The 12,323-nt window shown below is 39.4% G+C and overlaps 1 protein-coding gene across 3 annotated transcripts in view; it reads left to right on the top strand.

Moving 5' to 3' along the window:
- The window catches only part of dixdc1b (DIX domain containing 1b), a 44,117-nt gene that overhangs the window by 17,667 nt on the left and 14,127 nt on the right, over window positions 1–12,323 (top strand). For all 3 annotated transcript variants that reach the window (XM_053648487.1, XM_053648486.1, XM_053648485.1), the window contains one exon: window positions 3,219–3,338. In XM_053648487.1, coding sequence (XP_053504462.1) covers window positions 3,219–3,338 — 120 coding nt within the window. The remainder of the gene's footprint in view (window positions 1–3,218; window positions 3,339–12,323) is intronic.

The raw sequence follows: 12,323 nt of genomic DNA, 5'->3' as shown, positions 1-12,323 counted from the left end.
GTTATAGCCACATTTCTGTAACAGAAAGATATTTTATTCTCTACATATACTTGTGTAAAGAGAGTGAGTGTATAAATACTGGCGCTCAGTGACTTAATGCTCAGGGGGTTAACATGATAAAGAGGATGGAGAATGGATTCTCTCTCTCACTGTAAGAGGAGCTGTTGCTGTGTACAGTGTTGCCCTCTTCTGCTTTTCAGTGTATACTGCAGCTCTATTATTAAAGGAGCACAGCCACACACATACATATACTTAATTCCTAAGTTTAATTAGCATCTTTTTTAAATTCTGTAAACAAGCTGGGACATGCTATGGCAGACATTTCATGTTCCTGATAGGACCAAAGGGACAGAAGTGTTTAAATTCTTTAAAAGTGAACTCACCGAAAGTTATTAAAGCAATATCACACAAGCAAGAGTGCGGTTATACTGAACATTAGCACGTGCCGATATATCACAGCCGTACCGATATTCGCTATAACCTCATGATTGCATGTGTGATGTTGCTTTTATGCGACAGTTCTATAAACAAGAAAGTAATATTGAGTAAGTGACATTTCTGACGTGATATGTCTAAATGTTCTGTTTGTTTGTTTGTTTGTTTGTTTTTTCGCTCCAGTAGCGGAAATAGATCCCGAAGGAGCCACATTTTATAGCCCGTCAGGTAGCTGGCTAGCTAGCTCACGTCATTTTGTACATTCCCATTGAGGTGCTTCGGATGAAATTGGCATCCCTTCTTCCATTTCATCTTCATCTAACCAGCTTTCATATTTTACGTCCTAAGTCAAATTCCTGAAAATGATTCTTTGTCGTGTCCACTGATGATGTCGCTAACTCTACTGTAATAACCGTTTTGAACTCTGAAGTGGAATTTTATTAGGCGAACAGCGATGAGCGGATTGATTACACACAGTGAAATATCTCATCCCAGGTTATACTAAGTATAAGTAATCTCGGAACATCGCTCAATCGATCACATAGTGGACCAGAACTAACTGTTGTATAATTATAGTTATGAAATATAGACGAAAACATTGAGTGATGCATTAAAATCTGTTTTGCCATCAAGTTTTTGCCCACAATATGTTTTTTTTCATAAACTAGTATTTTCTGGATACATCATTTTCATTCTTGCTACAGTTCATGTTCCTCCATTGAAACCATGACAGATTCTCATGCCTTTAATATAGACAATAGTAGAACTCTGCATCAGGACTGGATCCAGCACAAAAGTGAGTGCAGGATGTTTTAAATTTCATGCAACTAGTAGTTGGCGGTTAGAGATGAAGATTGAAGGTCAAAAAGAGATATCGCACGGACGATACTCAAGTGTACACTATTGTGGCCGCTACTCAACAATTACTAGTTCAGTTTATTTGTTTGTGAATTTTTTCGAGAAAAGAAGAGACCACAACCTGTCATCTTATTAACATTAAGAGAGGAAGAAAAAGCAGAGACTGGTGCGAGAATAACTGTATGGATGCTATAAGGGAGAACAGGGACTAACTTGTTTCGTAGTCAAACCCTCAGCATTAAATGTAAGTACAGGGTGTCTCAAAAGTCTCCATACATAAGGGACTATGTTTTCCAGCACCACGGCGGTTGTCCCTTTGACAGTAGATGGCCGTGGACGTGCACGTTTCAGTCGGTCCGCAACACTTCCATTCCTTTTGAATTTGTTAGTAAGTTTGGCAGCAGTGTCTTGTGTGTGAGTGTGTGTGTGTGTGTGTGTGTGGTCCATCGTAACCTTGTGACAGCTTCCCGATCCAGCCATGAGAATGAGTTCAATTTGTTCTTTAGTCAAAGGCGTTCTTAAACGCTGTCTAAGAAAATATATAAATAACAAAAACTACATTTTAGAAGACATTTTGCTAAAAAAGTGTTCATATCCCCTATGTATGGAGGCATTCAGGACACCCTGTATAAACAGTTGAAACGTGCGTTTTAAAGCAGACCTGTTGTTTATTCATAAATGTTTTGTTAAATTGTAATTGTTGGCAAATTGCTTCGATACAAGAGGAATAAATCCCACACATCAACTTCAGGGATGTAAAAGTATCTCCACTTAACGTCAGGTTGCATCTAGAGATCGACCGATATTGATTTTTTTATTTTTTATTACCGGTACTGATCATTTGCATGTTTATGTGTCCGATAACCGACGTGCAGAACCAATATTTATTTATTGTTTTACTTTTGTTTTTGACCCAATGATAACACCACTGAACTGAACAAACCGCTTTATTTATAGGAATTTTGTCAATGTCACTAACTCCTTGCGTACAAGATAATACACAAAAAACTCTTATTTAAACACCAGTAAATAAAGGGGTCTGAAAGAGTGCAAAAAATAAAATAAAAAGTGCGCTGTTACTAAAGTGTCTTTTTAAAAAATAAAAGCTTTGATGAGGTAAACAGATAACGTGAGTTCGTCTCTATTTCTTAACACCAAGCTGCTTAAACTACATATCGGGCATTTATGTAAGACATGTAATTTGTTAATTAATGTCTGTTATGCTAAATAAAGTTTGTTCATTAAAGCAAAGCAAGTATACGTTACCTGTGCGCAAAGCAAAGCAAGTATACGTTACCTGTGCGCACCGTTGTTGACCCGTCTCTCCTTAGAATCAGTGCTGTGATTGTGGTCCTGCATGCAATTCTCAAAACGCCCACAAGATGGCCATTTTTCGGTGGATCCGATATTACACAACCGTATCCGATTATGGAAAAAATCTTTAAATATCGGGGAAAATATCGGTAAAACCGATTATCGGTCGATCTCCAGTTGCATCACACATCCGTGTCGTTGGCTATTTTCATGTAACAGCATTGTCACTGCGTTGTCTTTTATTCCTCAAAAAATTCACCACCATTTTGGTATTATTAAATACACAAATCCAAGAGATACCAGAACATTTAATTTGGATAAGAAGCAGCTATTTTGACATGATTCCAAGTTCCTATCACACCCTGTAAAGTTGATCTAATTTTCTCTAGAATTATCCATTTTTCTTGACTTACTTTGAATTACTTCTCCAAAAGAAAATAATTTATAAAATTCAAACTTGATGGAATTCCTATTAAGATTAAATCTGTTTTTTTAGCCAAGGGAGATGTTCAGTTGAAATACAGCCCTCTAAACCCTCTTGTATGGCTTTAAAGTCTCACTGATTAGAAAGTCCTCCAGGCTGATTGCCACTCACGCTTAACACCCCTCAGGCAAAGCTCCAGTGCTGATGAAGAGATTGAGAACCCATGCTGGAGTGTGCGGGCTTTGGTCCAGCAGTATGAGGGACAGGGAGGAGCCGGTGTGGACGACACAGAGACAGGAGACCCAAGGTAAGGCCATGTGCTCCAGTGGCAGTTGAACGTTAGCAGTATAGATGCATTGTTACTCTTCACGATATCCGATTTTCAGAAACAACCTGCTCCAGAAGACAATCTTTTGACAGTACCAGGAGGCAGAGGTGTGCCAAATAGCAAAAGAATGTAAACATTAAGGCACTCTTCATGCAGCTTGCTTAGGTCTCATGCTCTCTCATGTTGAAACCTGTTCATGTGTTTCGGAGCAGCATCTGGTGAGGTGCTTCTTCACCCAGGCACGAGATGAACACAGATGCGTAGGGGTTAAAGGTTACACCCGATGGCTCGTTGGCACGGCCAGCTCTCTGCGTCTGAGAACTGAGAACAATAGTGGCATTCTGCATACTCCCTTCATTTTACTCGGCGTCAGATCGGCTCACTGCCTCTGTTTGTTGTTCGAAGCTCTGACTCACACCCTCCAGCACCTGCTGTCAAAAGCTCTTCATTCTCCTCCTAGCTGTCAGAAGCAGCTGATTAGTCAGGAGTAGTGTGAGGCTGCTTCTCTATAGATGTTCTGAATGTCGGATACATACCTATTAAAGTGAATTAATAAATAAATACCAAACACATTCCGTTATGCTTCTGCTATCTTATGCTTGTCTTTTTTTTCATTCTCTCTAAGTTAGGATTATTGTAAAGGTTTTTCTTTAATAGAGGAGTCAAGAAGATTCACTTATAAGCAAATGCAAGTCTCAAGTAAGGAATAAAACCCTCATGCTGTTATAGAAAAATAATTAATGGCAGGATTCTTTTCCTGAAGTGTTTTATTATACTGCAGCAATTTGCCAAGGCTAACATCGTGTTGTACTTTTGACCCATTTATTACTTATATTTAATATTCTGGAGCCTCCATGAAACATGTTCCTGTTTTCTCTTACATTATAGCAGCTATAGACAGTTGCTTTCTCACCAGCCTCACACCATGTCAGTGAGAACACGGTGATCATCTTCGTCTTGGAGCTTGATATAATTATGAGCTATGTACAAGTAGGACATCTCTTAAGAGCTTTATTCCATAAGAAAGGCCAGAGGCTATACAAGCACATACTAAACAATTCAATTCAATTCAATTTTATTTGTATAGCGCTTTTTACAATAGACATTGTCTCAAAGCAGCTTTACAGAAATATCAACATGGTATACAGATATTAAAGGTGCGAATTTATCCCAACTGAGCAAGCCACTGAGTGGCGACGGTGGCAAGGAAAAACTCCCTAAGATGTTTTAAGAGGAAGAAACCTTGAGAGGAACCCGACTCAGAAGGGAACCCATCCTCATCTGGGTAACAACAGATAGTGTGAAAAAGTTCATTATGGATTTATATGAAGTCTGTATGGCCTTAGGAGCAGCCGTAGTCCCAGCAGTCTGGAATTAGAGAAGATTTGAGCTCCATCCAGCGGCAGAAAGGATCTGGATCTCTAGTATCTCCATAAATTCATGTGGGGCTCGGCGAAAGGAGAGAGGGAGAAAAAAGATTATTATAACTGCGAAGTAGTAGAACAGAATCTAGTCAGGGTAGGCTTGAGTAAACAAATACGTTTTAAGCCTAGACTTAAACACTGAGACTGTGTCTGAGTCCCGAACACTAATAGGAAGACTGTTCCATAACTGTGGGGCTCTATAAGAGAAAGCTCTTCCCCCTGCTGTAGCCTTCACTATTCGAGGTACCGTCAAATAGCCTGCATCTTTTGATCTAAGTAGGCGTGGCGGATTATATAAAACCAAAAGGTCGCTTAGATATTGTGGCGCGAGACCATTTAGTGCTTTATAGGTTAATAAAAGTATTTTATAGTTAATGCGAGATTTTACTGGGAGCCAATGCAGTATTGATAATATCGGTGTGATATGGCCGTACCTTCTAGTTCTAGTTAGGACTCTAGCAGCTGCATTCTGGACTAACTGGAGCTTATTTATATTCCTACTGGAACATCCAGACAGTAAGGCATTACAGTAATCTAATCTAGAGGTGACGAATGCATGAACTAGTATTTCCGCATCATGTAGTGACAATATGTTTCTTATTTTAGAAATATTTCTGAGATGAAAGAAGGCTATCCTAGTAATATTATCTACATGAGCATCAAATGATAGGCTGGAGTCAATAATCACTCCAAGGTCTTTAACTGCTGCACATGATGAAACAGAAAGACCATCCAGAGTAACCATGTGATCAGAAAGATTACTTCTAGCTACACGTGGGCCTAATAAAAGTATTTCTGTTTTATCAGAATTAAGTAGAAGGAAGTTAGTTAACATCCAATGTCTAATGTCCTTTACACAATCCTCAGCTTTACTAAGCTTCTGTCTGTCCTCTGGCTTCGCTGAAACATACAACTGTGTATCATCAGCATAACAGTGGAAGCTAATTCCATGTTTACGAATAATTTGACCTAGGGGTAGCATATATAAAGTAAAGAGCAGTGGGCCTAAAACAGAACCCTGTGGAACTCCAAAAGTAACCTCAGTACGCATGGAGAATTCACCATTTACATCTACGAACTGATAACGATCGGTCAGATAAGACCTGAGCCAGGAGAGGACTGTTCCCTTAATACCAACAACATTTTCTAATCTATCAAGGAGAATAGTGTGATCTATAGTATCAAAAGCTGCACTAAGGTCGAGTAACACAAGCAGAGAGACACAACCCTGATCGTAGGTCAGTAGAAGGTCATTTACTACTTTAACTAATGCTGTCTCTGTGCTATGATGAGGTCTAAACCCTGACTGATACATTTCATGAATGTTATTCCTATCTAAGTACGAGCATAACTGCTTTGCTACAACCTTTTCTAAAATCTTAGAGATGAAGGGGAGATTTGATATTGGTCTATAGCTGGACAATTGAGACGGGTCAAGATCAGGTTTTTTAATCAAGGGTTTAATAACTGCTAATTTAAGTGATTTAGGTACATAGCCAGTGCTTAGGGAAGAATTGATTATATTTAGAAGTGGTTCAATTACTCCTGGACAAATCTGTTTAAACAAACATGTAGGTACGGGATCTAGTATGCAAGTTGATGAATTGGCTGAAGAGATTAATGTAGCTAGTTCGGTCTCTCTAAGCGAAGCAAAATACTCTAAACATTGATCTGATATTGCTACATTGTCATGTAATGGGTTTGTTACAGTACTGTCCGGTTTTAATTTAATGGCCTGTATTTCACGTCTAATATTTTCAACCTTATCGATGAAAAATTTCATGAAATCTTCACTGCTATGTAATGATTGAGTGTTTCTCTCTGTAGTGGTTTTATTCCTAGTTAATTTTGCTACTGTGTTGAAAAGGAATCTAGAATTGTTTTTGTTGTCTCCTATTAAGGCGGAGAAATAGATTTTTCTAGCATCGCCAAGAGATTTCCTATATTTCAGTAGGCTCTCCTTCCATGCTGTTTGAAATATCACCAGTTTGGTTTGATGCCATTTACGTTCTAATTGTCGAGTTGTCTGTTTTAAGGTTCGCGTTTGATCGTTATACCAGGGTGCTAATTTTTTTTCTCTAATTATTTTCCTTTTGAGTGGAGCCACTCTATCTAGCGTGTAGCGGAGTGTTGACTCCAAGCTTTCAGTCGCCTGATCGAGTTCTATGTGATCTGACGGTGATCCAAATCTAATTGATGTTTCTGCGAGGTTATTTATGAAGCTCGGTGCAGTAGCTGATGTGTAGGTACGTTTTACGCGGTAGCGAGGCGAGGTGGAAATATTATGATCAATTCGTATTATGAACGAGATAAGATAATGGTCTGAGACAACTTCAGTCTGCGGAAGAATGATAATATTTTCTATACTTAGTCCGTATGTTAGTATGAGGTCAAGAGTGTGACCACCATTATGAGTAGGCCCGATTACGTTCTGATTAATCCCTACTGAATCTAAGATGGACACAACCGCTAATCTTAGAGGGTCTTCCAGGTTATCAAAATGAATATTAAAGTCTCCGACGATTAATGCTTTATCTACAGACACAACCAGGTTTGAGACAAAGTCTGCAAATTCAATTCAAACAAGAAATTGAGAGTGCAGCAGCGGGGGGTCAGTCACAGAGAGACGTCCGCTCTGTCTCGAGCCCTCGCTACTCCGTGAAGGTTTATTCCTTTTTGAAAGCAAAAAGTGATGTGTGAGTGGGCAAACTGATCTGACAGGAAAGACCATGATGACAAATGCGGTTAACCCAAAAGTGGAAATCTTCTGTTTCTTTTCCCTGAGCTGTGAAAGCTCCGTGGATAAAGACTAGCACCTGTGACCAAAAGATTATGAGTTCTTGTCTCAGGATCCACAGTACCACTGCCTGTCCAAATTGCTGCTCGAGCGCCATAACCCCTTAACAACATGTAACTGCCCCAAGAATTTGAGCCTCTGTATGAAAAATGGCATCCGGATAATGCAGAGAGAAAAAGGTATAATGACTCGTAAGATCCAAAAGTGAAACTCAGACTAAGATAAGCAACACTAAATCGTCCACAAACAGTACACCATATGGCCAAAAGTTTGTGGACACCTGACTAGTGCACGTTATGAGCTTGTTGAACATTGACGTATAACAGCCTAAACACTTTTGAGAAGGCTTTCATGTAGATTTTGACGCGTGGCTATGGGGATTTGCTCATTTAGCTACAAGAGCATTAGTGAGGTCAGGCGCTGATCTTGGGTGAGGAGTCCTAGGGGTGCAGTCGGCGTTCCAATTCATCCCAAAGGTGTTCAGGGCTCTGTGCAGGACACGTGGTTTCTTCCACACCAAACTTGACAAACAAAAATGGTTTGGGCTTTTTAGTTCCAGCGAAGGATAATCTTAATGTTACAGCACACAAAGGCGTCCTAGAATGTTGAGTGCTTCCAACTTTCTGGCAACAGTTTGAGGAAGACCCACATATGTGATGCTGTGATCGTCAGGTGTCAACGAATTTTTTGGGCATATGTTGTATGGCCACAATAATATTTTTGAATATTGTACATATCCAAGTAGTATAGTATAATATAATATAATTAACTATTGCCAAGATAGTTTCACCCTAAAGTCCATGTAGTCAGTGTTCTTGTCTAATTGACGAGCTTTAAAAGCTGCTGCACGCAAGGAGGGAAAAAAAATGGTAACACTAATACATGTTCATGTGCAGGTCTGGAACGTCAGGAAAAGATTTTGAGTTGAGCAGCACTTAATTCCTGATCTGGAAAAGTATAGAAATTAGTTTGTTGTGTTTTTTTTCTCATTTTGGAAAAATTACAGATATTTGTTGTCTATAGGTATTGCCTGTAGGTTTCTGTCTTTAGGTTCCTGATGGATATATTTCGTGTTTTTGTGTTTCACTATGGCATTAATGACCTTTTAAAATGACCAAGAAAACAATATAGAACATTTGGAATATTAGCCTACATAAAAAAAATAAAATAAATAAATTTGGAACAAAGTCTAAATTGTGGAAATAATAAGAACCCTGTAATACCCTGAGATATTTTGTGCACACTTCCGAGAAGATCCAAAAGTATGTTGGGGCCTCCAGTAAGCAGTGCAGAGCAGAGCCTCTTGAGCTAACTCTGTGCCGATTCCAATCACTGCTGTTCCCCCTGGCCACCTCACCCATGCACTGAACCTGAAGGGGAGGGAGAGAGGGAAGAGTTTGAGGGAGGGACTGGTGAGGTAGGAGGAGCAGAACCAGTGGAGGGTTAAGCTATGTCTGACATCTCAGCGAGGGAAGGCAGAGTGAGAAAGATAAACAGGAGGAACCCGGCTTTGTTCTGTGGCTCTCGGCAACCTCTCTGACTGTGGACAGTATGTCATAAAAATGTGGAAGAGAGATTTCACAGAAAAATGGGCACACCGAAAGAGAGAACGGGGCAGGAGGCAGCTGCCTTGGTGACAGAGTAGAGCTTCGCTCCTCTGTTATTGAAGCAAAATAGGATTTCCATATGTGGCACGTCGGGAGCAGCAGATCTGTGGATCACACCATCAAAAGCTTTTAACTGTTTCACAGTATTAGCTTGGACTTTTGAGGTTTTCTCTCTGAGATGATACTTTGTCCTTTAGTGATTTCTCAAAGGACGGCTTGGTGAGCCTTTGCTCCCATCTGCCTCTGTTTACTGTAAGTCTATGGATGGCTCTCAGACTGGACCCTAAAGAAGAGAGCGTGAGTGAGAAGGATGTTAGTGAGCGGTTTTCTAGCCGGTCCGACATGGATGAGTAGGAGCAGCGCAGTTGGATAGCCACTTACACCAGCATGGGCGCTAAACAGATTAAATGGTAAGAGCTTTCCTTGCTCCTTACTTTATAGCAACATGAGGCTCATAAATATAGCGCAAAGCAAACTTCAGTCACATCTTAACTGATTTAACTTAACCACATTTCGGTTAAGGAGAGATTTTACTTTGAAAATTTAAGCCTTTAAGAGGCTTTTCTAGATAAGACAAATTTACAGCTGCTTCATTCTACATGGTGCAGAGAAATGTCATTTTTTTCGTTAGTGAAATTGCAACGTTCCCATTTATTAATGTTAGTCTTTTGTTGTCAACAAACTAGCCAGCTAACTTTGATGAGTGGTGCACGTTTTCCTCCTCGGAACAATGAACTGTAATCAGTGTTATAGATTTAACAAGCGAGTTTGTCTGTACTTTGATTGAGCTAATGCAAATACTTGTATACAGCATAACTTATTTAAAGGTATTTTGTGTTTACTGCTGATGCTGTGAGCAGCCATGTTGAGTTGATGTCACTTGTTGAACTCTGAATTCCTACCCGGAAACTAGGTATGATCTCCTCAATTCAGAGTTAAGGTCATTTTCTTTATTTTTTCCTAGTCGGAGGTCGGAAATTATGACCTTTCAGTGAAAGACTGGAGCTTGAGCTCAGTAAACACAGCACTGAAATACCGCAACACTAATGGGACAAAAACTAAACAATAACAGTGGGGGTCTTTAGAGTGTAGAGTAAATACAAACATCATTTAAAATAAAAATGCATCGTATATTAATGCAACTCCTACAAACTTGTACAACAACGTAATCTACACTGAATTTGCAGTACTGACTGACTTGACAGAATTTAGGGTTGAGGGTTCATCTGGTACTCCTAGAATAGTTTTTGTATGGAAAAGTGATCCTGTTTTTTTACGGTCTTTCCCAGTCTAAAGTTTTCCCAGTCTCCTACAGATTGTCCGTGTGATTAGTGCAAGATGGGGATTCATTACATTCTGACTATCTCATGACTTGACCCAGACTCTAGACCAGGGTTCCTACATCTCAGAAAAATCTCCAGTTCAACCTCACAAAAAAACCTGAAACTATCCCAACATGTGAGAATTGGAGAAGGGACACATTTATTTCTTCTTTTTCCTCTGTCTTTGTGTGGGGAAACAAGGTCACCGTGGTGCACACGCATTTCGAATTTGCACTATCTGCGATCTGCCTTATACACCATAGATGCACTGTAACTACTTGCACTTTCCCTTTGTTTGGCATAGTGTATGCTTGCAGAAATTGATTATATTTAATTATGATTATTTGCTTTAAAAAAACAAACATTTTAAGGCCACCTGCTAATTTGCCTTTTCCACCCACAACCTTGTTCCGAAACTAGCCCAATTTGGCACAAAACTGCAAACCTTGCAACATTAAATTTTCTCCCTGAATAAAACATTTTAAAAAATCGAATAAAATTACGTACTTCATCCCTCAGTCAATTAATTAGCGTGCCGTAGTTTATAGTAGTGGTATTCATGTGCAGCTTGCAGGGGTGTTAATTTTGGTGTTGCTCCAGATCAGGGGCATTGAGCATGAATGGTAAGTGTTCATGCTCAATGTTTTATGCCCAGCACCCATGAATAAAATAAAACCAGCTGTTGCACTTAGATTAGCGTAAGTGGAACATTTATTGGGCGATTTGATTATCAGTGGCAATTAAGTACAACACCAGTTTAAAAAAATAATTAAAATAAAAATCTCCGTGGGCCTGGATTTATGTGTAGAATATGCTAGACATACATTTTGTTTTATTGTTTTCAATATATGCATGTAATTGAGTGTGGACAAATTGGATTGAGTGATTAGGCTACATAGTTTTGGACATTAAATATGAGCAATGCTATACAATATAAAGTGTTCCCTAGAAATAATATAGCAGTTTTAACATGCAATTAAATGCTTACAAGTGACTCGGACCTGCATAAAGCGACTCATGAACATCTCTGATTACTTTGGACGAGCTGTGTGCATGTCACAGATCAGACGTGCCTCGCTATATTTGATTTGGCGCTGCTCATCACTTTGGCTGAAACCCTTCAAAAATAAGCCGGCATTCTTTGGCAATAGGAAATCTCTGCCTAGTGCTTCGGGTTGAAGTGCTGTGCTTGGCTGTTCTGTATATTCTCTTTATGACCATGAACTATTGTGATGACACAACACAATGTAAAGGTTTATTGGCGACAGCTGCATGTGGAGTCTGTATTTTAGCACTGTGTATGGGTTTGACACCATCCTGCTTTTTGGTTCTCTTTCCATGCCTGCTGTCTTTAAAACAATTATAGAAACACTGTGTTTCTGTTGGACTAACATGCTTCTTAATCAAATTAAATGCTTAGAATATCAATGGTCAGGCTTCCTTTACTGCCTTTCCTTTTCTTATTTTAGTTTTTTTTTTTTTTTTGTTGAGTCAACACTTTTCATCAGAGTCACTGTTTTGCGTTAGAGAAGCATGAATTTCTGGGACTCATGCCAAATTCCAAATGCTGAAGTGTAAATACATTGGTTTACCCTGCTTCCTGTGATTACATCTTATCGTTAGTGTTTAATGTAGGGTGTCTAATGAGCCTCCATCAGTGCAGTCGTATCAGATGCAGATTGCAGCAAGCACAGATATAGAGATTATGGTTTTCCTGATGGGTACCTCTAAACTTCCTAGAGCTCAGAGCTACTTCCTGCTGTGTGGACAGTTACATAATAGGAAATGCTTCATGCTTACATTAGCAGTTTATT

This window comes from Ictalurus furcatus, chromosome 18 (genome assembly GCF_023375685.1).
Source record: "Ictalurus furcatus strain D&B chromosome 18, Billie_1.0, whole genome shotgun sequence".
NCBI classification, from domain to species: Eukaryota; Metazoa; Chordata; class Actinopteri; order Siluriformes; family Ictaluridae; genus Ictalurus; species Ictalurus furcatus.
This window is presented reverse-complemented; position numbering and strand designations above follow the sequence as displayed.